The sequence below is a fragment of the Giraffa tippelskirchi genome, chromosome X (genome assembly GCF_054371585.1).
Source record: "Giraffa tippelskirchi isolate mGirTip1 chromosome X, T2T-mGirTip1v1.2.pri, whole genome shotgun sequence".
NCBI lineage: Eukaryota > Metazoa > Chordata > Mammalia > Artiodactyla > Giraffidae > Giraffa > Giraffa tippelskirchi.
Window position 1 is genome coordinate 19,599,200 of NC_137289.1, and position 26,699 is coordinate 19,625,898.

Consider the following 26,699-nt stretch of genomic DNA (forward strand, 5'->3'; position numbering starts at 1 on the left):
CAGCCTATAAATATGCTTTGCCTATCACGGCTTAAGTTCCTCATCAGTGACTTCTCCCACGGAGGCTTAAGACGTGGGAAAGTTCTGATACAATATTCATTCTGGCTACTGATGGTGGAAGTAGAGTGGAAGAGTGGAGAATCGTGTCAAATGCTATGGAAAGGTCCAGAGGTATGCAGCTCTAAAGAGTATAAGCAATGTATGTCTATATAAGTTTGAAAATTATTTTTAAAACTTTCTGCGTAGCTCTTTTGAACGTTTTAAAATGCCTCCCGTTAACAACACACTGTCTTAGACCTCCCTGAGAAATATGAAAAGTTGCTGCAATCCTGGTTGTTTTCTTTCAGCTCCTGAGGACCATGTCTGTACCCAAAGGTAGAGTTCTGGAGAAAAACCTTGATGAGGAAGGGCTTGAAAGTGGAGACTGTGGCGATGATGAAGATGAGTGCATCGGAGGCTCTGGTGATGGAATGATGAAAGTGAAGAACCAGCTCCGCTTCCTTGCAGGTAAGGGATTAGTGCTGGTTCAAATCTGAGCTAAAATGGTGATGCTTGGGAATTAAATACCAATTGAATCGGCTCGTTATAACTTCACTAAAATCTCTGTAACACACAATGCCATCAATTCTTCAAGGAAAGGTGACACTTTAGAAAAATGAAGTTTTCAGGTAGCTTTTTAAAAAAATCTCTGGACCTAAAAGGGTAACTTCCTGTTTTTCATTGTCTAAAATGAACTGACCTAAATCAGTTGGCTTTGTTTCCTACTGGAAATTTCCTTGGTTCTTCTCAGTTATAAAAAGAGATGCAAAAAGAAATGCAATCTTGAGAACCTAGTGAAAAACCAATTGTGGGGTAACTTTCAAAGGAAAGACATTAGGTGACCTTCTCCTCTTAGAATGTCACATTTGGTTTTTTCCACTAGTAGTTTAACACTGATAGGCTATGCTACGTAACTGTACAGCTACATGAAAACAGTAGAAGAAAAATAGCTGATGCTGCCAAGAAGGCAAAACAACCATAACAAAAAATATTTCTTCACAAGCCACATTTGTATTGATTAGCCCAATGTACAAAATGCTTTCGTCTGGATAGGCGTTCTTGTTTCCATTTATACAGAGAGATAAAATAGTGTTTGACTACAAGAAAACTGGGGCTCAGAGAAGAAATGAGATTCATCTAAATGAAAGAGCTAGAAATCCAACTTGGGTCTTAAGACTTCTGGTGTCCGTTCTTCCTTCTGCAATGCACAGCCTTCTCCTTGAAATCCTATTGCCTGTGGCCTCTTGAGACCCTATAAGCTCCTCTTTTTCAACCTCTTTCCTTCCCTATTTCTTTCTAATGCTGCCCTGAAACTGAGTCTCTCTTCTTAAGCTTCTATGTTTTCTCACTTCTCCAGAGAAAATACGTATCTTATCTACTTTGGCTATTTCATTTTTTTTTAATGATTTGTGTAAGTTCTTTTTTTTTATTCTGGCAAAAAAAAAAATCTAACATGAAATCTACCCTCTTAACAAACTTTTTCAAATATTTATTTTTTTGACTGTACCAAGTCTTTAACTGCAGCGCACAAGAATTTTGATCTTCATTGTGACGTGTAGGATCTTTAGTTGCAGCATGTGAACCCTTAGTTGTGGGATGTAGGATCTAGTTCTCTGACCAGGGTTGGAACCTGGACCCCCTGCCTTGGGAGCACAGAGTCTTAGCCACTGTACCACCAGGGAAGTCCCTTATAACAAACTTTTAAGTGTACAGTATTGTTATTAATAATAATATACAGATTGTACAGCAGATCTCTAGACTTCTTCACTTGTATAACTGAAAATCTGTCCCCATTAAACACTAACTTCCCTTTCCCTGTCCCTCAGTCCCTGGCACCACCATTTGACTTCCTGCATCTATGAGTTTGGCTACTTAGCTACCCCATAGAAGTGGAGTCATGTAGCCCTTCTGTGACTGGCTTATTTCACTCAGCATGATGTCCTCAAGTTTCATCCACGTTGTAGTGTATGACTGCAGGATTTCCCTCTTTTTCAGGCTAAATAATGCTCCACTGTATGCCTGTCCTATGATTACTTTATTCCTTTAGCCATCAGTGGCCATTTAGGTTGTTTCTACCTCTTAGCTGTTGTGGTTAATGCTGCAGTGAACATTCTTTAAGTATTATACTACTGTGGGGATAACTCATAAAATCATTACCTCCAGTCTTCACTGGTCTCCTGAACTACCTTCCCAGATCTCCAGCTGCTTACTAGCTTTCTTCTACCTGACTTTCCTACCATTACCCCTAACTCTATGTATCATAAATCAAACTTAACAATAGACCATATCAAACTGGTTCCCCCCTTAATATCATTATTTTTCTAACACCGCTACCATTATCCCAGTCACTGAGGCTTAACACTGAAGTCATCTTTGACTCGTCTCCCTTGCCTTTCATATACAGTTGGGCACCAAATCTCTGTAGATGATTTATCATTTTTTTCTGCTTCTCTCACTGTTTCCTTTCTATCCTCCTTTCCTCACATCCCCCACCCCTCGCATATGCTAAATCACATAGTAAGTGGTCTCCAGGCTTCTAGGCTAAGCCAGGAGTACTGAGAGCCTTAGGCTAACAGATTAGAGAACAAAGAATCAGAGACCCAGGCAGAAGATTCCACCAAATTCACCTTGTACAGCTGCCAGGTTAATCTTTCTAAAGCATCTCCTGCCTCTTCCTAGCTCAGCTCCCTTCATCCTGTCCCCATTGCCTGGAGGGTTATGCTCAGACTCCTTAGCAGAGTTCGGAGGGCTTTCTGGTCTAGCGTAAAGTAGCCTTCCAGTGTCTTTTCCCACCACTAGCCCCGCAGCAACCCTACAGCAGACCATACTCATCCCCCAGGGGCGTGAATTGACACACTGTTCTTAGTCTTCAAATGTTCCCCACATTTATTTCTATGTACATACCCTTTTATTTTCTATTGAATTACACCCATCCCTAAAAGTGCATTTCAAGTGTGATGCAGTGAAAATACTTTTAGGGGTCGAGTAAACTTGTATTTGAATTCTGGCTCTATTCCCTATGAGCTAGCAGGACCTGGGTCAGTTCTTAGTCTCCTAGCTAAATCTGCATTCCCTCATCCATCAAAAGGGGATCCATTTGATCCATCCATCATTAAGCAACTAGTTCAGGATCAAATCAAGGGAAAACGTTTGTGAAGCATCTGTCCCAGTATCTGCAGCATACTAGGTGCTCCGTAATTGTTCGTTTCCTTCAATGAAATCTTTCACAACCATCTCATTGTATACTTATCTCTGCCCTCTGAATTACTAAAACAAATTCTGCCAATACTTTCAAGAAATAGTCTGCACTGGCTCCCAAGTTCCATTCCTAAGGCATAACATGGTCACTCAGAGCCTGGCATCCTACAGAAAGAATGTTGAGTAAACATAATAAGTAAAACTCATAGAAGGTTTTGTTTATTGGACACTTACCATGCTGCAAGTGCTGTGCCAGAAATTCACACACGTTGCCTCATGTCATTTTCACAACACCACTATTACTATTCCCACTTTACAGATGAGAAAACTGATGCTGGAAGAGGTAGAGTAATTTGCTTAAGGTCATGCAGTGGCTAAGGTCAGAGTCAGGATTCAGAGTCAGGCAATCAGCTTTCAGAGGCCATTTATTGGACAAATCTGCCTTGCATTTTGCTCCCCCCAAAAAGCTTTTGGTCAGCTAAAGGTTGCTTAGATGACTCAGCAAACTAGTAACTGGTCCCCACGCTGATCCTTAGTACACACCACTGTTCATGTTTCTCCAAAAGTCCCTGTTTATCCCTCCTCTTGCTCTCCTGCCTATAAGCCACTTCCCTATCCATTTCAAAGTGCAATTCCATGATTCCATGGTGACTTAACTTTTTTAAAGAGTGTTTGGTGTGGGACCTTGTCAAGGGCCTTTTCAAAATATAAATAGATTACATCTACTGGTTTCCCTTTGTCCAAATGCACATTTATCCTCTCAAAGAATTCTAGTCAATTAGTTAAGCATGATTAACCCTAAGAGCTTTGTCAACTGTAAAATGCTACACAAATGGTGGTTAATTTAATTTACAGGAAAAATGATGCTTTACTCCCAATAGGGTACACTTGCCTAACATGTTCAGTGATCCTACCTGCCTGGAATTCCTTGGGTCCCCTTTGAAATGCTTCTCATGAAGAGGAGACTCACTGGCAATCTGCCAGGCTCGTGGCACAATAGCTATTTGGAATAACAAGCTATACACTTTGGTCAGCTGTTACACAATTTTACCCAAAATCTGGGTAGATGCCATCTGATCCTGGTGATTCATCAACATCCACTTAGTCAGCTAGACTTGGAACACTGTGTGCGTTTACCTCTATCTCATTTCGAGCTTCCAAATTCTTCCTCCAAAAGACAACTTGAAAATAAAAAACAAGGCTCCGAGTATGTTCAGACTCTCTTCTGTCTCCCTTTTGTCCCCGAACAGTTCTTTTGCACTCTAGCCAGCAAGCAGCCCTACTGGCTGCTTTCCCTGGCTCACTGATTCCCATCTTTTGATGCACTGGAGGAAGTGCAGGACACTGAGCTTCTATTCTTGGCTTTGCTTCTAACTCCCATGTGTCCTGGGGCAAGCCCCTTCCTCTTTTGAGAAGTCAGTTTCTCCGTTTGTAAAATCAGGAGAATGCCCAGACATCTCTCGCTGGCCGTGCTAGTGCCAACAGTCTGTGATGATGTTCGAATATTTGGCTTTAGTCTCTGGCAACATGCTTACTGGAGTCTTTCAGGGACACCTTCTTCTGACCATGCAGATTCCCTGTGTTCTGTTCTCCTGAGCTATTTACACATTAAAACAGATCTTATTTTCTCTACACTAGCTCTTTTGACTTTTCCAGTCAGACAAGCCAGGCTTCTTACCAAGGGCTGCCCACACCTGGCCCTCAGCACACTTGTAGGCCAGGATGCTCATAAGAAGTTCTGAGCAGTATCCAGGCCTTCTGTGCTATATTCACTTTTAAAAGTCGTCATCCTAAAGTTGCCCAAGTGTTCTCTTTTTTTTCTATAATTCTTCTTTCTGAATTTGGAGCCTGACCCTTCTTTCCGATTGTTGAATTTAATTGCCACTGAGATGACCACTAAACGATGTCTTCTTACCCACAGTTACAGCTGACCTATTCCTTTCACTTCTCAGAACAAGGCTAATATGTTTTCCTTTTGGAGAGTTACCTCCTTTCTCAGCCTGTTTCATAGTGTTGTGGCCGTTAAATAAAATAATCCACGCAAAGCACTTGGCACAAGGTCTGGACCTAGTAAACACTCCAAAAATGTTACCTACTGTTAAAGCACCTGGGGTGTTGCTGTCACTACTGACCTATGGGAACTCCAAGAGCCTGCAAATATAGATCAGAATTAATCACCTTGTTTTTTGGTTTATTTAAGACCCATAAAAGGCAACTAAAGCCAGGTAACTGACATTCTGCAATCTCCCCTTACCCCGTGCTACTCCAAGTGGGGTCCATGGGGCAGCAGCATCTGTATCAGCTGGGAGCTTGTTAGAAATGCAGGATCTTAGGCCCCACCTCAAGACCTACTGAATCAGAAGGTCATGTTAACACAATCCCTAGGTGATTTGTTTAAAGTCATTACCACCTTCTAATTGAACTCTTGTGGCATTTAGGCTTAATATTTGAAGCATCCAAGAAGCCACTAACCTGCCCCTGCATTGGGCTAAGTACTCTAAGGAGTATAAGAGAGGCCCAAGGCCCATCATCCCTGTGATAGGTTAGGATACTTCGGTTCTAGTCCTCGCATATTTACTACAGTGGGACCTTGAGCAAGTTATGTAGCTGCTCTGAGCCTCAGTTTCTCCAGCTATAAAATGGGGATAATCATACTTGCCTACCTCAATGGGTGGTTGTGAAAATCAAATGTGATAATAAGTATGAAAGAGCTTTGTAACCTATGAAGCTCTACAAATATTTATAACCCCCAGAGGACTATTGTTATTATCCAAAGTCTCTGGAAGCTCTTTGGCTTTCTCAGCAACCCTAGTTCAGCATATATTTTCTGAAAAGATTGAATTTAGCACATGAGTTATAAAGCACTCGCATTGAACACCCATGTTCAGACTCCCTTCCAAAGATGGATCATCCATGATGGACCTGGTGCAATAAGATGACTGTTTCATTGCCAGGTTGCCATCAGCATTGTTCCTAGTTTTTGGCCTTGTCAAAGCTCTTATTGTAAGCTATTTGGGTAGCTGGCAACTCCCACAGCTTTGGCTAGGGCTGATCCCTGAGAAGCTTTGCAAGCTCTGGCCATGTGTCCCTGGCCAAGACATGATGACTAAGCATCTTAAGCATCTGCTCCCTGTCCGCCAAGTCTCACCCACAGAGAAAACACACACACATGCCCATGCGCACACATGTACACACACACACACGTAGGTGTGCACATGTGCATACCTGCTGTTGGAAACACAATTGAAATTTATGCTCACAGAAAAACTCCCAGCAAGAAGTACCTGTCTCAGAGACATCTGTGTTACCACTCCCTCACCCCTGTCCTCCCTGGACCTCTTCTTGCTCCAGCTTGTGCTATTCTGTGGGTACAGCCAAAGCATGCTGGCGAGCCTAACATCTTTATAACAGTGAGTCAGAAAACAAAGATACTCTTGTCTCAGGCTGGGCCAAAGAATGGATACTGTGAAAGCTGATTTCTTTGGATGAGGAAAGCAGAAACAGACCATAGAATATAGGAACATTCCTTGTGGCTCTGTGGGAGTCAGAGGGGCTTCAGCCTGTTGGTGGCAGTGTGAGGAGAACAGTTCATGGAACATACCTCAGGCCTAGGACTTGAACCAGTACTAGAACCAAAGGGCAGTTTCCTGCCATACTCAACCAGTGTTTCTTGTGGAAATATTTGCCCTCAAGAAACATTCGGTCTCTTCATGTCAGTGTGAGGACTGAAAAGAGAAAACTTAACACTTGTTCCCTGACTGGAAGTGAAGGTGAAATCCAAGTCTCAGCAGGTCCCTTTTGCCATTCTTCTGTCTTCCCCAGCTGTTGGGAGGGACGGAAGCTGTCTGCTTCCCCACCCCTTCTAGTCACCCCTTCCCAGCAGTTCTGGAGAGAAGCTGTCAGCCTCATGAGTCTCTGCAACCCATATTCCCTCGCTACAGTTACTTTACAACCTGGAAGCAAAAGAACAATGACTCTCCTCTTTCTAAAAACAGAGATCAGAAAATATTTTTAAGCCAATGATTTTCATTCTTTTTTTTTTAAGTGGATCCAATGTAGCCTTATACTCCAATTCCTAACACGCTTGTGCACATAGAAGAAGGGAAGGATACTTCAGGGGCTTAACTGTTCTTCTGAACTGTCAAATCAAACCCTCACAAATGTGGGCTGGTAGTCACATTTTTTAAATTCATTGACTGGTTGGTTTGGTGAAAAGGGTGAAATTAATGGAGGAACTCTAAAATGGGCCTTTGATCATGGGTAACATCTGCAAATTTTTCACACTTGAGAACAAATCATATTGCCTGCTGAAGAATGAGTACAAGGTTTGTAGGAGAATGAAATATCCTCGGATTTTTTTAATGGGAAAGTGATCGAGTCCTGTTCAGAGCTCAAAATATATGTGGATTTATACTGCCCCGCTGGTAATGAGTCCAGGAATAGATTATGGCAGTGTTCCCACAATGTATTCTATAGTTTGAATGACCTGATCTCACTTCCTTTGCACTCCTTGGAAACCCAGCAGTCAGATCTTTGGCACTTATGTTGAAGGTTGCTAACCACTAAGTAATCCACTTCTGAAATTCTCAGCTAAGATCCTGTAGTGACTTCCTTCAACCTTCTTCCTTGGGATATCAGTCCCTCAACCATGAGATCTCAGCATAAGTGGACCCCTTGTCATTTACCCTGGGAGTTAGGTCCCATCTGATGGGTGAACGGGACACTCTCCTACCCTTAGGCTGCTGAAGCTTGAGATATCACGGGAAGGAGGGCATTTATCTATGGAGTTAGACAAACTGAGTCTCAGTTCTGCTCTGTTACCTCCTACTGTTGGAGAGAATCACTCAACTCCTCTGAGCCTCATATTCCTCATATGCAAAAATAATAAAATATTTCCTGATCTGCCCACTTCATAAGGTATTGAATGAAACACATGTGATAATGAATATAAAAATACTTTATAAACTGTAAAGCAATTACCCACTTAGGGTAACATTATTAATATTATTTGGTACCATGGGGTCATAAGTGAATTTTATTCATCAAAAGCCTACAGCTAAAATTGTAAATTAAATTCCCAATGTTCTGGCCAACAAATTTCACTATAATGTGCTCCCTCTTTTTTCATCCCCAGGGTAGCATTTTCAGTTGCTCATTAACTTGTTTTTAGCCCAGTAAGAAGGTATTTAAACAATGACAAATATGTCTGCTGAGTTGTGCAAATAACCAGTCACAAAAGTAGTAGTCACCTACATCTTGAAAGAATCTCAGCTAGTTATGTTTTGTTTTCTTTGGTGTTAGTGGGGCAGTGAGGGCAGGGGAGGACAATGAGTTGGGTAGGGTCATGAAAGGGCCCCTGATTCTTTCCATTCTATCTTGCTCTTAGCTACAAGCAATCTGCTTTCAGGCCTTGATCTTCTCTTTTAGAGATCAAATGCCATAGGGAAGCTGAAGGAACCAAAGTTCACTATAATAGCACTTCTCTCCCAGACACAGACCAGGTGGTTCAGGCTAATACACGGACAAGACAGTCATTCCCACCTCACCCCAGAGCTTTGTGCAGTTCCCATGGCTCACAAAGAGGGATTTGGATGCAAACTTTCATAGTGACATTACCAGCCTACTGAGTAAGTGTACCCAGAAAGGGGCCATCCCTATGCCTTAGTGTTGACTAGGGAATTACTTCAGGTAAGCTGGTGGAAGATGAGAATAAGGAAAGGTAAAAACTAAAGTTACCATCTTGTTATTTTAAAGGACATATGCTGGGGTTCGCATTTGTGGGTCTACTGCCTTCTGAACCATTAGGCCATGAGGCTTTTATCAGGGGAAATGCTATAATGCTTCTGCTTATTGGTAGACCTTCCATACAACTGTAAGAATTGGGGGAGTGTTGGGGATAGTGTGAGCAATTTGTGACCATTGTATTATATTTTGTCATCAATTTTCAAATTAAAAGGAAACAGTTGACTATATGAATGTGGCTAAATGGGGTGATTGATTTTCCCTGGAGGAAGCCGTGTTGGCCACTTGGTGACAGCCTCAACTAATTGCTGTGATCTAGTGCAACTAGAAAGGAATAGGAGGAGGAGGTGCAATACTTACTAGTAGAAAAGAAAGAACAGAACCAGCAGGAAGGGGGCCAGCCTAGAGCTTCCACCTGAGCTGCCAGATAGAAGTGAAGGGATCCTTACTTCATCCCCAAGGGATCTGGGAGCACCAGCTGTGGGTCCTTCAGTGGGAAGTGCTTTCTGCAAGAAGAAATATCCAATCAGAAAGAGAGATTCAATGTCTAATCAAACCTGTGTGATGGCTCTACATTCCCCCGATGAACAATGGACTCTAGAGGGAGCCAAATCAGAGGAGCCCAGGGGAGCAAGGAACCATGAGCCTGCAGAACAAGGGAGAAGCTGAGAGCACGTGGTGAGCACAGTCCCAGGGGCTGCAGGTGGAGATTAGATATGAAGCCAGGCTGAGGTCCCGTTCTTAGAGGAGGGACTCAGAGTCATCAGCTGCCCTACAGTCACTGGCCTTCCACAAAACCCCTGAAACTACACGCATGCACAAGTGTGCACACATGTTATCAAGTCTCTTTCCAATTCAGACAATGCTATCTGTTAACTTTGTTAATATGGCGAAAAGAATAGAGGTACGGCCATCACCTCTTTCTCCCTCTTATTTGCCTCTGCCAGGGACAGGAGAGTTCCAGTTTCCTTTGGTAGGAATGATGTTACTGGCAGTTTTTGTTTTGTTCATCTTTTTGAAAGGAAATCTTCTTACAGACCCTGTCTACATACACACCTGTCCAAGAGATGTTTAATGATCCAGAAAAATGATCCAAAGCACTACTGGTTCTTGATGTTTCTAAATAGACTTACTTACTGCCTTTTGATTTTTTAAACAATCCTAATGGATATGGGTGATGGTAAATAAAACCTTTAAAGATGAGAATGGGAATACCTTTGCAGACAGAATCTTAATTTGTAGTGCATTGGTGGACTTAAGCAATAATATAATTACCAAGTAAACAAAAATGGAGTCAAGGCTATTCTGCAAATTCTGGTGTCTGAGAACAGTCTCTGTTAGACCAGGGGGCAATCTCATTAGTACATTCAGGATGGCTCTCCGAGTGAAGTGGTTTCCTTGATTAATGATGTGCCTTTCAGAGGTTAGAAAGCAAGTCTTTGTCATCAGCAATCAGTCGCTAACCTCTGCTTCCTTCTCCTGCCTTGCCCCACAGTTGTCACTCAGTAGGTGTTTGATAAATACTTCAGTTATCCGTGGGCAAGGTTTACTTGTCAGCATTTGCTTCTTTTTGTATCCTACTTGGTAGCTTTCACCCTCGCTGCTTCTTTCATCGTGTGTGTGCGCTCAGTTGCGTCAGTCATGTCCAACTCTGTGCAACCCCATGGACTGTAGTCTGCCAGGCTCCTCTGTCCATGGGATTCTCCCAGCAAGAATACTGGAGTGGGTTGTCATGCCCTCCTCCAGAGGATCTTCCCGACCCAGGGATCAAACCCGAGTTTTATGTCTCCTGCATTGGCAGGCGGGTTCTTTACCACTAGCGCCTCCTGGGAAGCTTCTTTCATTAGCTTCCTCAAAGTATCCTTCTAGCAATGGAAGTTGTGAGCCAAGAGCCATGAGATCCCTCTTCCAGTCAACACCTGGGTAGGGCCTCCTGTGAGGGGAAGGACACACTGTGTGAGACATTATGAGTCTGTAGCCTCAAGTGCATCCTGAGGAGAATGAGCAGGATGGAGAAGAATCTGCAAGCAGGGTCAGTGGAAGGACAACTGAAAAAAAGTCCCAACGTTCAATCTCTACAAGAGGAGAATTAGGGAGCTCTTCTACTATTTAGAGGTCTTGCATATGGAAGATGAGAGTAGATCTGGAACCGATACTTAGAATTTATAAGGAGATATATTTTGACTGACAAAATGGTTAAACTTTCCAACACTTTGAGCGATTCCTCAGTGGAATGAATTGCTCTAGGAAATCAGCTTCCTGACTCTGGAGGTGTTTGACTAGAGAGTAAGTAACCATGTATCTGAAGCTGAAGCTCCAATACTTTGGCCACCTGATGCAAAGAGCTGACTCATTGGAACAGACCCCGATGCTGGGAATGATTGAAGGCAAAAGGAGAAGGGGGTGGCAGAGGATGAGATGGTTGGATGGCATCATCGGCTCAATGGACATGAGTTTGAGCAAACTCTGGGAGATAGTGAAGGACAGGGAAGCCTGGCATGCTGCCATCCATGGGGTTGCAGAGTCGGACACGACTGAGTGAACAACCATATATCAAAAAAATTGGCTTGGTGTGAGGGTAGAGTGAAGTGTCAGAGAATGGATAGATACCTACATTAGGGGCTCTTGACTTCCATGGTCCTGAATAGCTCTAAGATGCTGTGGTTTTATGATGCAGACATGTAAGTAGAACATAAGAGAACCAAGATGTTGGAGCAAACCAATGAGGCAGTTTTTCGGGCTCTGGGAAGGAAAGAGGAGTGGAGAAGAGATTCTCTGGTTGTATTTGAGCACCTGTCACCAATTACGATTTTCTGCAACTATTTTCCTAAGCAAACGGATCCTTACAAATGGCAGACTTTTCCAGGGAGCAATTCTTTTCAACATCCTGTCTGTCACTCACAGCCTCTAGATTTGTTTTACTACTATGAGAATACAGTTCTCATTTCTCCCCAATTATTTCCAGGCTTGTAGCTTCCTGCCCTGTGTTAGAAAAGCAAACTGGGATATGGACCCTCCTCCAGTTACACATCTTTATCCTTAATGGCTGAATGGTCAATATCAAGGTTGTCCAGTTCACCCTTATCTCTCCCTTCCAACCCTGGCTTCAAAGAATAAGCCAGTACATTCAGGTTATCTAGGGAAGAACCAGAGTATTTTTTGGTTTGCTGTTTTGTTGCAATTGTTGTTCCTCCCAAATCTGTCATGGACCAATACTTTTGCACAATGTAATAAAAAGAAATGATAAAAAGACCTACAAAAATAAAAGCCACAGTTTTTAATTATGAGACTCAGCAGATCTAAAAAATCTCTCTGTCAAATTGCTATAAAAATGTCTAAGTGCTTATTGCAACTTCTGGACTTATCTCCTCGCAGACTGACAATAAAGAGCAGCAGACCCCACTCTTGAGCGGGAAGAAGTAGCCCACTGTCTGTCTCTGCCTTGGATCACTCCCTACCCTTGAACTCAGAGGTGGAATAGACTCAAGCAGCGGTCTAGATGGGGGTGGGGGCAGTGTGGTACTGCTGCTGGCTTGCACTGGCTCACATGAGCCAACTGTTGTTTTCAGAATTTTCATGACTCAGTTGTTTAAAATAGCCATTATTAAAAATTAAATTCTATATAGCTATAATTATATTCTATTAAAAACAAGCCATTCAAAATTCATCACATCCTGGTTCTTTTAGTACTTTTACCATTGTTGTTGTTCAGTCACTCAGTCACGTCTGACTATTTGCGACCCCATGAACTGCAGCACGCCAGGCTTCCCTGTCTTTCATTATCTCCCGGAGTTTGCTCAAACTCATGTCCATTGATTCGGTGATGTTATCTAACCGTCTCATCCTCCGCCACCCCCTTCTTCTCTTGCCATCAATCTTTCCCAGCATTAGGGTCTTTTCCAATGAGTTGGCTCTTCATATCAGGTGACCAAAGTATTGGAGCTTCAGCTTCAGCATCAGTCTTTCCAATGGATATTCAGGGTTCGATTCCTTTAGAATTGACTGGTTTGATATTATCTATGCCTTTTTGACATTATCTGTGTCTCCTTGTGCCTGAGTGGTAGAAGTACTCTATACTCTTCCCAACTCTGTGTGTAGTGTCTTCACATCATTAGCTTGAAATTGACCATGACAGAAATATTTACACCCCAGAAATCACTGAAAACTACAAATGAGGGCTTGACTTATTGTTTTGTTGATTGTCTAGAATCTAGAGTCAAGAAAGGGATGGAAAAAAATGTTAGCAGTGCAGATTAAACTTTAAATTCGGGTAGTCTCTGTAGCTACTACGTTGTGGATAAATAGCACAATACCTCGAGAAACTATTCTTCCACTATTTGAAAACTATTATCCAATTTAGCAGAAAAGTCACTCCTGTCATTGATGAAGGAGTGATGTTCCCACATAAGTCTTTGTTATTTCATTTTTGTCCTGTTCCTTAATGTAAACCAATATATCAAGCAGTGTTCTTGCAGGAACTACACTTGCTTGTCAATTGCAACCTTGGTTTGGCTACAGATGCCAGAGTCTGGCAGAAGTTAGTGAAAGCATTCTGTGAAACCAACTGGCTTTTTTTGGAGTTTACAGTAAAGAATATTGATAGATTTTATGATACGTAAATTGTATGACCCACATCCTTTATTCCAACAAAATTTAAAATAAGCCAACATGCATGCTTTTTTTTTTTTGAGAGCCAGTTATTAAACGTTTATCAGCACATCATGGGGTAAAGGGAATGCTTTGAAAGATTATTTTCCTTCCTTTATCCTTAAAGTTTCTAGGCTTGAATCAATAGCTCTTTCTACCACAAGTGGGAGAAAATTTCTCTCTTCCAAAGTTATGCTGGCAAATGAAAGAACCCCTCATTTTCAGTTAGTCTGAAATCTAAGATGCCTTTGGAATTCCTTAGGAATCCTAGAATTGGAAACTTGGAAACTATTAACCAGATGCATAAAGTTTCTTTTTTCTTCCTCAAAAGCCCTTATTCCCTGTTGAGGCTGATGGACTGCCATTGAAATCTCTCTGCTAACCAATGGAAATCTCTTCAGCTCCATCCCAAATCTAGATGGGAGTCTTATAGGCCAGCTCGTGGGGCACCAAAGCAAGGACCACTTTCAGAGCTGAGTCTCCCTATATCAGCCGGTATTAAGACAAATGAATACCGTGTGCTGGTATTAGCCCTGGTTTCACAGACTGAGAGTGGAACTCCTAATATCAGGTTACATTTTGTTGGCTTGGTAATAATTTTTTTAACCACCAACCATATGGGCAGAGGTTGGAAGGAAAGCTAAATTTGGAACACACCCCCACTCTCCCTTTTAACATTTCTTTCTTGTTTGTGCCGGGAGGCAACATATTACTCATACTCACATTAACAACACTGGTTGCTATAGGACTGAGGAATGAGATTCTCCCAAAATGCAGTTGGAGCAGAGTATTGGAGATTTTCTACCCAAGTACGCAGCAGTGCAGTCAGAACGTCTGTGCTCTGCTTCTGCAGATTTCTGAATGTGTCTGTGCACACAGCACTAGAAGACTAAATCAATAATGAAAGGATTTCATGTGTATTGGCTCATAAGTGCTTTATCATTTTTAGTTGACATCCAGAGATAGCACTTTTCTGCACTAATATCTTTCTGACTCAGGCGTTTTAGAGCATGGAGCCATGAATTCTCTCTCCGTTTAGTTTTTTGTGTTCTGGCTTTTCCTTCTCCCCATCCGCCACTTCATGAAGATGGATTAGGTTTTGGTAGTGGTAATGATTTGGGCAGTATCTGTAGAAATTATGCACATTTCAGTTCCAGGGCTTTCTCAACCTGAATACATAAGGCATACTTTAGCCTAAAACAGGAGTTTTAGCATCTCAAAGGAATTTAAAATTGGATTCAGCTTAAGGAATGGAAATTAGTCTACCTTCCTTCAAGGAGATGTTGTAGTCTCCCAACGATGGCAACTTGAAGTCAGAAGGGCATTCTCCTTGCTGTCCCTGGATCCAGGAAACAATGAGAAGTCATGAAGCCAGATCTCACAGCCCAGCCTTTCTCAATCAGGCCCAGTCTCCTCCTCTAATCTTGTCTCCCACTAATCCCTACCCCACCCTATGTTCCAACTACTTTGAATTTCTCACTGTTCCTGAACTTGCTGTTCTGCTCTTTAAGGCCTGCCTGAGCCTTTATAAATCCCTGTATTTGCAACACACATAAAGCACTTAGCTCCGTGTGTGCCCCTCGGTGGGTTCTAATAAATGTTGGCTGTTAATACTCTGCACATGCTGGTTTTTTAGCCCAGAAGAGTTTCCCCTTCTTTACCTTTAAAACTCGGCTCAGATGTGCCTTCCTCCACAGTGAATCCTTGCCCTCGGCAGAATGCTTTGTTTTGTTAATACCCATTCTAGCCATTATGAGCTTGAAGTCAGGTAATTGCCAGTGCCCCACACATAACTGGTGCTCAGTAAGTTTCTGTTGCATGATCCTGGCCATACAGCTATGAATAAGCACAGTACCTGCCCATGTAACCTCCTAATCCAGTCGGGAGCATGGGGGCCAGACACTGAACTAGATAATGATGATGTGATGTGATTAAGGTACTGACTGCTATATGCACATGGGGTTGTGGCAACACAAAGGAAAAGCTTCAAACCCAGACAGGGTGGTCAGAAAGTAAGCTGAGTCTTAAAACAATGTCTGAGAGTCAGGGGAAAGGTGGAAGGCATTGCAAGGCAGGAGGATAATATGAGAAAAGACATGGAGGTGAGAAAGAGCATGGTGGTTCTGGGAACAATATGCAGCGTGATGGGCCACAGCAAAGAGAGGCGAGAGGTGAGGCCAGAAGATTAGTTAGGGTCAGAGCATGAAAGCCTTCTCTGCCTTGTTAAGGAGCTTGGCCTTGATCCTATAGCAGGGTCTATAAATTCACAACATATGGGTCATCAGCCTCCCCACCCCCACCCCTCTCATGGCAGACATTGATAATCAATCACAGCACCCCATTCCACTGGGCCCAGATGTGACCTCATCAGCCTTCTCAACATACTACTGCAGGGCACACCACTGAGAGATCAGAGGTGGCACTCTGGTCAGCTGGTGTAAGATTTTCCACGTGTGTGTATATGAAGGTTGGGAGTTTGGGAGAGTATGAGTTATGGGAGAATTATGACCTGGTCAGACTTGCATTTTGGAAATCTCTATGCACATTAAGAAGAAGAATCAACAGAGCCCTATTGTTTAGATGTGACAAGATGAAGAAGAAAGAGTAGTCAAGAACCAGGTGATTGTTCCCACCTTGGGCAAGTGGGCAGATCCCAGTGCCATTCAGAGAAAGCATGAAGGAGGTAGTGATAGATTTGGCATGATAACAAGAGCTCACTTTTTTTTGAGTGTTTACTATATACCAAGTAATGTTTTCAGCATTTTATGTGAAGCAATCGATTTTATCCTCCCAACAACCGTGTGGGGTAGGTACCATTATTATTTCTGTTTTGCAGATGAAGAAACTGCACAGAGAGGTGTAAAATATTAAAGACCTAACAAAATCAGTGGCACTGAGAGAGATCATTAGGGCAAGAAAAGCTGGAAACACATCACTGAGTCATTTGGATGAATACAGGTAGACCCAGTCGAGTCACCAGGCACCCATGCTAGGGTTTATCTCTTTGTCTTTAATGTTTTGGAAACCAAAGCATTTATCATTCTTGGAAAAGGACCACTGTGATGTGTACAAATCCATCCAGCCTTCAACACATCTGTTCTACTCACAGGGCAAACATCAGTAGGAAAGTGAACTCAGTCTATCAGTTCAGTTGCTCAGTCATGTCCAACTCTTTGGGACTCCATGAACTGCAGCATGCCAGGCTTCCCTGTCCATCACCAACTCCCAGAGCTTACCCAAACTCATGTCCATCGAGTCGGTGATGCCATCTAACCATCACATCCTCTGCTGTCCCCTTCTCCTCCTGCCTTCAACCTTTCCCAGCATCAGGGTCTTTTCCAATGAGTCAGTTCTTCACATCAAGTGACCAAGTATTGGAGCTTCAGCTTCAGCATCAGTCCTTCCAATGAATATTCAAGACTGATTTCCTTTAGGATTGACTGGTTTGAATACCTTACAGTCCAAGAGACTCTCAAAAGTCTTCTCCAACACCACAGTTCAAAACCATCAATTCTTTGGTGCTCAGCTTTCATTATAGTCCAACTCTCACATCCATACATGATTACTGGAAAAGCCATCGCTTTGACTAGACGGACCTTTGTTGGTAAAGTAATGTCTCTGCTTTTTACTATGCTGTCTAGGTTGGTCAGAGCTTTCCTTCCAAGGAGCAAGCAACTTTTAATTTCATGAATTCAGTCACCATCTGCAGTGATTTTGGAGTTCAAGAAAATAAAGTCCGTCACTGTTACCATTGTTTTCCCATCTATTTGCCATGATGTGATGGGACCAGATGCCATGATCTTAGTTTTCTGAATGTTGAGTTTCAAGCCAGCTTTTTCATTCTCCTCTTTCACTTTCATCAAGAGGCTCTTCAGTTCCTCTTCGCTTTCTTCCATAAGAATGGTATCATCTACATATCTGAGGTCTATATTTCTCCCGGCAATCTTGATTCCAGGTTGTGCTTCATCCAGCCTGGCATTTCACATGATGTATTCTGCATATAAGTTAAATAAGCAGGGTGACAATATACAGCGTTGATGTACTCCTTTTAAATTTGGAACCAGTCTCTTTTTCCATGTCTGGTTCTAACTGTTGCTTCTTGACCTGCATACAGATTTCTCAGGAGGCAGGTAAGGTGGTCTGGTATTCCCATCTCTTGAAGAAGTTTCCACAGTACTGTTGAAACCTAGCTTAGAGAATTTTTAGCATTACTTTGCTAGCGTGTGAGAAGAGTGCAATTGTGTGATAGTTTAAACATTCTTCGGCATTGCCTTTCTTTGGGATTGGGATGAAAACTGACCTTTTCCAGTTCTGTGGTCTCTGCTGATTTTTTTTTAGTTTCTTTGCATTGATCACTGAGGAAGGCTTTCTTATTTCCCCTTGCTATTCTTTGGAACTCTGCATTCAGATGGGTATATCTTTCTTTATCTCCTCTGCCTTTACCTTCTCTTCTTTTCTCAGCTATTTGTAAGAGGCAGGCAGAATGAAATCCACAATCACAGAAAACTAACCAAACTGATCACATGGATCACAGCCTTGTCTAACTCAATGAAACTGTGAGCCATGCCATGTAGGGCCACCCAAGACAGACAGGTCATGGTGGAGAGTTTTGACAAAACGTGGTCCACTGGAGAAGGGAATGGCAAAACACTTCAGTATTCTTGCCTTGAGAACCCCATGAACAGTATGAAAAGGCAAAGAGATAGACACTGAAAGATGAACTTCCCAGGTCAGTAGGTGCCCAATATGCTACTGGAGAAGAGTAGAGAAATAACTCCAGAAAGAAGAAAGAGACAGAGCCAAAGAGAAAACAACGCCCAGTTGTGGATGTGACTGGTAATGGAAGTAAAGTCCAATTCTGTAAAGAACAATATTGCCTGGGAACCTGGGATGTTAGGTGCATGAATCAAGGTAAATTGGAAGTGGTCAAATAGGAGATGGCAAGAGCGAACATCAACATATTAGGAATCAGTGAACTAAAATGGACTGGAATGGGCGAATTTAATTCAGATGACCATTTTATCTACTACTGTAGGCAAGAATCCCTTAGAAGTGATGGAGTAGCCCTCATAGTCAATAAGAGTCCAAAATGCAGTACAATCTCAAAAACAACAGAATGATCTCTGTTTGTTTCCAAGACAAACCATTCAACATCACAGTAATCCAAGTCTTTGCCCCAACCACTAATGCCGAAGAAGCTGAAGTTGAACAGTTCTATGATGACCTACAAAAACTTCTAGATCTAACACCAAAAAAGATGCCCTTTTCATCAGAAGGGACTGGAATGCAAAAGTAGGAAGTCAAGAAACACCTGGAATAACAGGCAAGTTTGGCCTTGGAGTACAAAATGAACCAGGGCAAAGGCTAACAGAGTTTTGCCAACCAAACGTACTAGTCATAGCAAACACCCTCTTCCAACAACTCAAGAGAAGACTCTACATATGGACATCACCAGATGGTCAATACTGAAATTAGATTGATTATAGTCTTTGCAGCCAAAGATGGAGAAGGTCTATGCAGTCAGCAAAAGCAAGACCAAGAGCTGACTGTGGCTCAGATCATGAACTCCTTATTGCAAAATTCAGACTTCAATTGAAGAAAGCAGGGAAAACCACTAGACCATTCAGGTATGACCTAAATCAAATCTCTTACAATTATACAGTGGAAATGACAAATAGGTTCAAGGGATTAGATATGATAGAGTCCCTGAAGAGCTATGGACGGAGGTTCCTGAAGAACTATGGATGGAACTTCATGACATTGTACAAGAGGCAGTGATCAAAACCATCCCCAAGAAAAAGAAATGCAAAAAGGAAAGTGAATTAAAACAAGCCTATCCAAATGATGACCTATGTGATTTCCAAATGAATCTTCAGAAGCAAAAGGCAAATGATAAAAGGAGAGATATGTCCATTTGAATGCAGAGTTCCAGAGAATAGCGAGGAGAGATAAGAAAGCCTTCCTCAGTGATCAGTGCAAAGAAATAGAAGAAAACAATAGAATGGGAAAGACTAGAGATCTCTTCAAGAAAATTAGAGATACCACAGGAACATTTCATGCAAAGATGGGCACAATAAAAGACAGAAATGTTCTTAATGACCCAGATAACCATGATAGTGTGATCACTCACCTAGAGCCAGACATCCTAGAATGCGAAGTCAAGTGGGCCTTAGGAAGCATCACTACCAACAAAGCTAGTGGAGGTGATGGAATTCCAGCTGAGCTACTTAAAATCCTAAAAGATGATGCTGTGGAAGTGCTGCACTCAATATACCAGCAAATTTGGAAAACTGCAGTGGCCACAGGACTGAAAAGGTCAGTTTTCATTCCAGTCCCAAGGAAAGGCAATGCCAAAGAATGTTTAAACTACCACACAACTGCAGTCACCTCACATGCTAGCAAAGTAATACTTAAAATTCTCTAAGCTAGGCTTCAACAGTATGTGAACCGAGAACCTCCAGATATTCAAGCTGGGTTTAGAAAAGGCATGGCAATCAGAGATCAAATTGCCAACATCTGCTGGATCATTGGAGAAGGCAATGGCAACCTACTCCAGTACTCTTGCCTGGAAAATCCCATGGACGGAGGAGCCCAGTAGGCTGCAGTCCATGGGGTTGCTAAGAGTCAGACATGACTGAGCGGCTTCACTTTCATGCATTGGAGAAGGAAATGGCAACCCCCTCCAGTGTTCTTGCCTGGAGAATCCCAGGGACGGGGGAGCCTGGTGGGCTGCCATCTATGGGGTCGCACAAAGTCGGACACGACTGAAGCGACTTAGCAGCAGCAGCAGTTGGATCATAGAAAAAGCAAGAGAGTTCCAGAGAAACATCTATTTCTTTTTCATTGACTACATTAAAGCCTTTGTGTGGATCACAACAAACTATGGAAAATTCTTCAAGAGATGGGAATACCAGACCACCTTACCTGCCTCCTGAGAAATCTGTATGCAGGTCAGGAAGCAACAGTTAGTACTGGACATGGAACAACAGACTGGTTCCAAATCAGGAAAGGAGTACTTCAAGGCTGTATGTTGTCATCCTGCTTCTTTAACTTATATGCAGAATGCATCATGCGAAATGCTGGGCTGGATGAAGCACAAGCTGGAATCAAGACTGCAGGGAGAAATATCAATAACCTCAGATATGCAGATGATACTACCCTTATGGCAGAAAGCAAAGAGGAACTGAAGAGCCTCTTGATGAAAGTGAAAAAGGAGAGTGAAAAAGCTGACTTAAAACTCAGCATTCAGAAAACCAAGATCATGGCATCTGATCTCATCATTTCATGACAAATAGATGGGGATACAATGGAAAAAGTGACAGACTTGATTTTCTTGGACTCCAAACTCACTGCAGATGGTGACTGCACCCATGAAATTAAAAGATGCTTGCTCCTGGAAGAAAAGTTCTGACCAACCTAGACATCATATTAAAAAGCAGAGACATTACTTTGCCAACAAAGGTCCATCTAGTCAAAGCTGTGGCTTTTCCAGTAGTCATGTGTGGATGTGAGATTTGAACTATAAAGAAAGCTGAGTGCTGAAGAATTGATGCTTTTGAACTGTGTTGTTGGAGAAGACTCTTGAGTCCCTTGGAGTGCAAGGAGATCCAACCAGTCAATCCTAAAGAAAATCAGTCCTGAATATTCATTGGAAGGACTGATGCTGAAGCTCTAATACTTTGGCCACCTGATGGGAATAACTGACTCATTGGAAAAGACCCTGATGCAGGGAAAGTTTGAAGGCAGGAGGAGAAGGGGATGACGGAGGATGAGATGGTTGGATGGTATCATCAACTCTATGGACATGACTTTGTGTAAGCTCCAGGAGTTGGTGATGGACAGGGAAGCCTGGTGTGCTGCAGTCCATGGGGTCACAAAGAGTTGGACACAACTGAGTGACTGAACTGAGTGTTCATAAAATTAAAAGAGCAAGATTAGAGGGGTATTGGATTTTAAAAGAATACATCATGATGAATTGTGCTGTGTTTTTCCAATGATTAACCTTTTCTTATTTCAATGATGATATGCAGTGTACATTTGTGTGTATGTAAATGTATGTATTTGATCCATTTGTTTAGTAACTTCTTGCCTTCCAAAGCACTTTTTCATTCCCCATTAAAGTGTTCTAATCAGGAATCTAATTGCTTTAAGGAATAGGCTATTTTGATGGGTAATAGACGTGTTGTTATTTTCATCTTAGCTTCATGTCTGGCTGTCTGGGCTGCATCAGTGGCATAGTGGCAAGCACTACCAGGAGACAAGGCACTTTGGCTGGGAGAGAAAAAATGTCCTTGCCTGTGACCTGAGCAGACAGCTCTGCATTGGTGTCAAATAGTAGTGAGGAATGTACAGCCTATATTTCCTGATCCCCAGACCAAGTTGCCTATTAACCCTGAACTCAGATCATGAGACCATGGGTGTGCTAATGATTCCAGTGTCGTCTGGAACTTTTTATAGCTACAGGTGTCCGTCTTTTGCCTGAACATACCAATCTCATTACCACTTACTTCTCTTTGATCAGATCATTCATTACATCTGCCTGTGATGCCCTCTGTTCTCCCCTCCAGTACTTAAATCCTCCTCCACAAAACTCATGTTTGATGGCCTCAGCCTTCCATGTCTCTTTCTTTTCCAAAACTCTGGATCCACCATTCTGCACATAACAAAAATCAACTAGCAGATTGTGATTTACAAACAGCTTTCAAATTCATCATCTGATTAAACCCTCCTGACAATCCTTTGTGGCTTTAATATTAGCTTGTGTACAGGAGAAAACCCTTGGAATACTGGCCCAAGGTCAATGCATGGTAAGAACTAGAATTGGAGCCCAGCTCTTTCTGATGACAAAAAGCATTTCCATAACTACCTTGATACATGGCTCAGCACATGTAGCTGATGAAATATTTGTTGATGATGATGATGATGATGACAGTCCTCTTATGCCAGTAAATAGCCATTGACTTTCTCCATTGACTTGATGCTCAAAATCAGAACAGCCTCGGCAGGCGTAGTTCAGGGTCTCTCCAGCCTTTAGGGATTAGGTCATGAAGGGATGAGCTGAAAGCGTGGTACTGAGTTGGACACAAAGAGTTGTGTCCAACTCTTTGTTGGGCTAGTTTGGGTTCCCTCTCCTTTCTCTCTTTCTATAACACATAGTTCCTCTGGGTGCCTGAGTCTGGCCCTAAAGCAGAGACCATAGAACACATAGTGTTCGAGTAACTCACTCTCCATGCTTGGGAAATCTGAGTTCACGCCTCTCTGCTCCACTTGAGACCTATAATTATTGACCCACAGCGCATTCTTGTCTTCTGTGACCATCTGGCCTGAGTACGTCCTAGGCTATCATTTGCTGGGGCAGCAGTTGGTTTAGACAGCTTATCCTGAACATATCTTTGGAAACCTGCATAATCTTGGTTCTGGGAGACTGAGCAGGCAGCCAGGCTAAAGGCCCCATGTGCTGTTCTTGGGCCCAATGCCCCAGCTAAAATAATACACTTGGAATTATTCATTATCCCTTCCATGCAACTCTAAATTTTAAATTGCATACTTGTGAGTGAGCCTGGCTTTTTGTAGGTCTTTCGTACATTAGAGAATTGCATGTTACAGAGATTCAAAATGATTGTGGGAATGAACTTCATTCTAGCAGTAACAGCAACAACAATAGTCAGAAACATAGTAACACTCAACACTGGTAATTCTCTCTGTGATTACACTGGCCTGAATATTACCACATTTAATCTCTATAATATCCTATGAAAGGTTGGTGATATTATATCCCCCATTTTACAGATGAGGAAAATGAAGCTCAGAGAGATTAAGTAAATGTCTTAAGATTATGCAACTAATAAATGGTTGAACCAAGATTCCAACCCATGCCTTTTTGGCTCCAAAGGCCATGAAATTCTTAAGACTAACCTCTGCTCTGCTTTCTCCCTTCTTGCCTCATAGGACACTTGTCTGTGCTATGTAAGCCTTCAGTTGGCAGCCCGTGAGACCCCCAGCACTGCTTCATCTAGTGTTGAGGTCCACAAACAGGTCATGACCAGGATTCAGCACTAAGGTCCTGAAACTGGTCATTCTATCTATGCTGTGCTCCACTGGCCAACCCTGAGCCTCCTTGTTCTTGGTTCTCCCAACAAGAAAAGGTAGACACAAGAAAGCAAACAGAGTGCATGGGAGGATCCCACTAAATTGGTCAACTTGGACTTTTGTAAAAATATAAACAAATCTGGTCTAGTATTTATTCCTCTTTTCCTTGGGCCTAGACATGCTCACAAAATCAGTCCGCTTTTCTGGCCAGCCAAAGATTGGACATGTTCCATGTAGAAGAGATCAGTTTTAAACATCTACAACCTTGGCTGAAAAGTATAAATTTGTTCACAGAAAAGTCTGGTAAGAAATGACAAAAAATCTAAAATAACTTGAACCAGTGGTTATCTTTGGCTCATATGATGTGGCCAATGAATATAGATAATCTCCACTTTATAAAGAATGTTGCATTTATTAATGTGGGCCTCTATGGAATCTCATTTTAAATATGAGTTGATGAACTGGTCTTTTTTTTTTCTTAGTAACACCTTTTTTTAAGATATAATTCAAACACCTATATAATCAACCATTTTAAGTGTAGAATTCAGTGGTTTTTAGTATATTCACAGAGTTGCACAACTGTTACCACACTTTGAGAATATGTTCATTATCTGAAAAAGGAACTCCATGCCCCTTAGTCAAAGCCCTTTATCCCTCCCAGCCATCCCCCCATCAACTCTAGGTAAGCACTAATCTACTTTCTGTTTCTATGAATTTGCCTATTTTTGAAATTTTGTATAGATGGAATCTTACTACATGTGATCCTTTGTGACTGGCTTCTCTTATTCAGCATAATACTTTCAAGATTCATTCATGTTGAAGTATGTATAGTACTTTAGTTTTTTTATTGCCAGATAGTATTTCAGTGTATGAATAGATCACAATTTACTATTGATGGAAGTTTGGGTCGTTCCCACTTTTTGGCTATTATAAATAATGCTGCTATGAACAAGATTTTGTGTGAATATGTTTTTGTTGCTCTTAGAAATAAAACTAGGAGTGGAATTTCTGAGTCTTATGGTAAGTCTTTGTTTGATATTTTGAGAACTGCCAGATTGTTTGTCAAAGTGACTACACTATTTTACATTATCACCAGTGATATGTGAATGTTTCAGTTTCTCCACATCCTTTCCAATATTTATTACCTTTTTTATTATATCCTAGTAGATGTGATGTGGTTTCTCCTTGTGGTTTGGATTTGCCTTTTCCTGGTAACTAATGATGTTGAGCATCTTTTCATGTGCTTATTGGCCGTTTGTAGATCTTCTTTGTGGAAAAATGTCTATTCAGATCCTTTGACCATTTTAAATTGTTATTTTCTTTTTACTGTTGAGTTGTATTTATATATTCTAGATACAAAACTTCTATCAGATATATGACTTGCAAATGTATTCTCCAATTCTTGAGTTACCTTTTCACTTTCTTAAGGTATTGTTGGCAGCACAAAAGTTTTTTATTTTGGTAGTGTCCAATTTATTTTTTTCTTTTTTCACTTGTGCTTTTCATGTCATATATAAGGAATGATTGCCTAATCTCAGGTCAGAAAGATTTACACTTCTTCTAGGAGTTTTATAGTGTTAGTTCTTACATTCAGGTCTTCGATCCATTTTAATTTTGGCACATAGTGTGAGATAGGGATCCGAATTCATTCTTCTGCACATGGATATCCAGTTATGCCACCACGTGTTGAAAAGGCTGTTCTTTATCCATTAAATGATGTTTATACTGTCATCAAAGTCAGTTTATTACAAATGTGAAAGTTTATTTCTAGACTTTCAATTTTATTCTATTAATATATACTTTTGCCAGTTCCTCACTGTCTTGATTTCTATATGTGCAATAAGTTTTTAAACATGGAAATGTGAGGTCTCCAACTTTGTTCTCCTTTTTCAAGATTGTTTTGGCTATTGTGGGTATTTTGAATTTCCTTACGAATTTTAGGATCTGCTTGTCAATTTCTAGATTTGTAGATAAATTTGGGGGAGTTGACACCTTATCAATATTAAGTCTCCCAGTCCATGAATGGGGTGACTTTTCGCTTATCTAGGTCTTTAATTTTTTTCAACAGTGTTTTGTAGTATTCAGAATATAGGTTTTGCATGTCTCTTATTAAATGTATTCCTACATATTTTATTGTTTTTGATATTATTGTAAATGGAATTGTTTCCCTAATTTAATTTTCTGATTGCTCATCCTGAATGTATAGAAATACAATTCACTTTTGTATATTGATCTAGTATTCTGCTACCTTGCTGAACTCATTTATTACTTCTAATGTTTTTTAGTAATTTCCTCAGAATTTTATACATGTAGAATCATGTTGTCTGCAAATAAAGATAATATCACTGCCTCCTTTCCAGTCTGGATACTTTGTCTTTCTTTTCTGGCCTGACTACACTGGCTATAACTTCTACTACAATGTTGAATAGAAGAGGCAAGATCTGACATCCTTCTTGTTTCTGACCTTATAGGGAAAGCTTTTATACATTCACCCTTATATATGATGTTAGCGCTGGGTTTTTTATGGATGCTCTTTATCATTTTGAGGAAATTCCCTACTATTCTTAAATTGTTAAATGCTTTTATCATGAAAAAATGTTGAATTTTGTCAAATCCTTTTTCTGCATTTATTGAAATAAGTATGTGGGATTTGTCTTTATTCTGATAATACGGTGTATTATATTGTTTACATTTTGTATGTTAAACCAACCTTGCATTCCTAGGATAAATCTCACTTGGTCATGGTATATGGTCCTTTTTACATGTTGCTGGATTTGCTTTGCTTACATTTTGTAAAGTTTTGTGCTTATACTTATCATGGATATTGGTCTGTAGGTTTTTTCCCCTTGTGTTATATTTACATAGCTTTGGTATCATGGCCTCATATAATAAGTTAGTAGTGTTTCCTCTTCTGCTTTTTGGAAGAGTTATGAAGGATTGTTGTTCATTCTTCCTTCAACATTTGATAGAAAAAGCCATCTGGG

The 26,699-nt window shown here is 41.3% G+C and overlaps 1 protein-coding gene across 7 annotated transcripts in view; it reads left to right on the forward strand.

Moving 5' to 3' along the window:
- Positions 1 to 26,699, forward strand: part of GPC3 (glypican 3) — a 531,061-nt gene that overhangs the window by 471,706 nt on the left and 32,656 nt on the right. For all 7 annotated transcript variants that reach the window (XM_081563858.1, XM_081563854.1, XM_081563855.1 and 4 more), the window contains one exon: positions 348 to 507. In XM_081563858.1, coding sequence (XP_081419984.1) covers positions 348 to 507 — 160 coding nt within the window. The remainder of the gene's footprint in view (positions 1 to 347; positions 508 to 26,699) is intronic.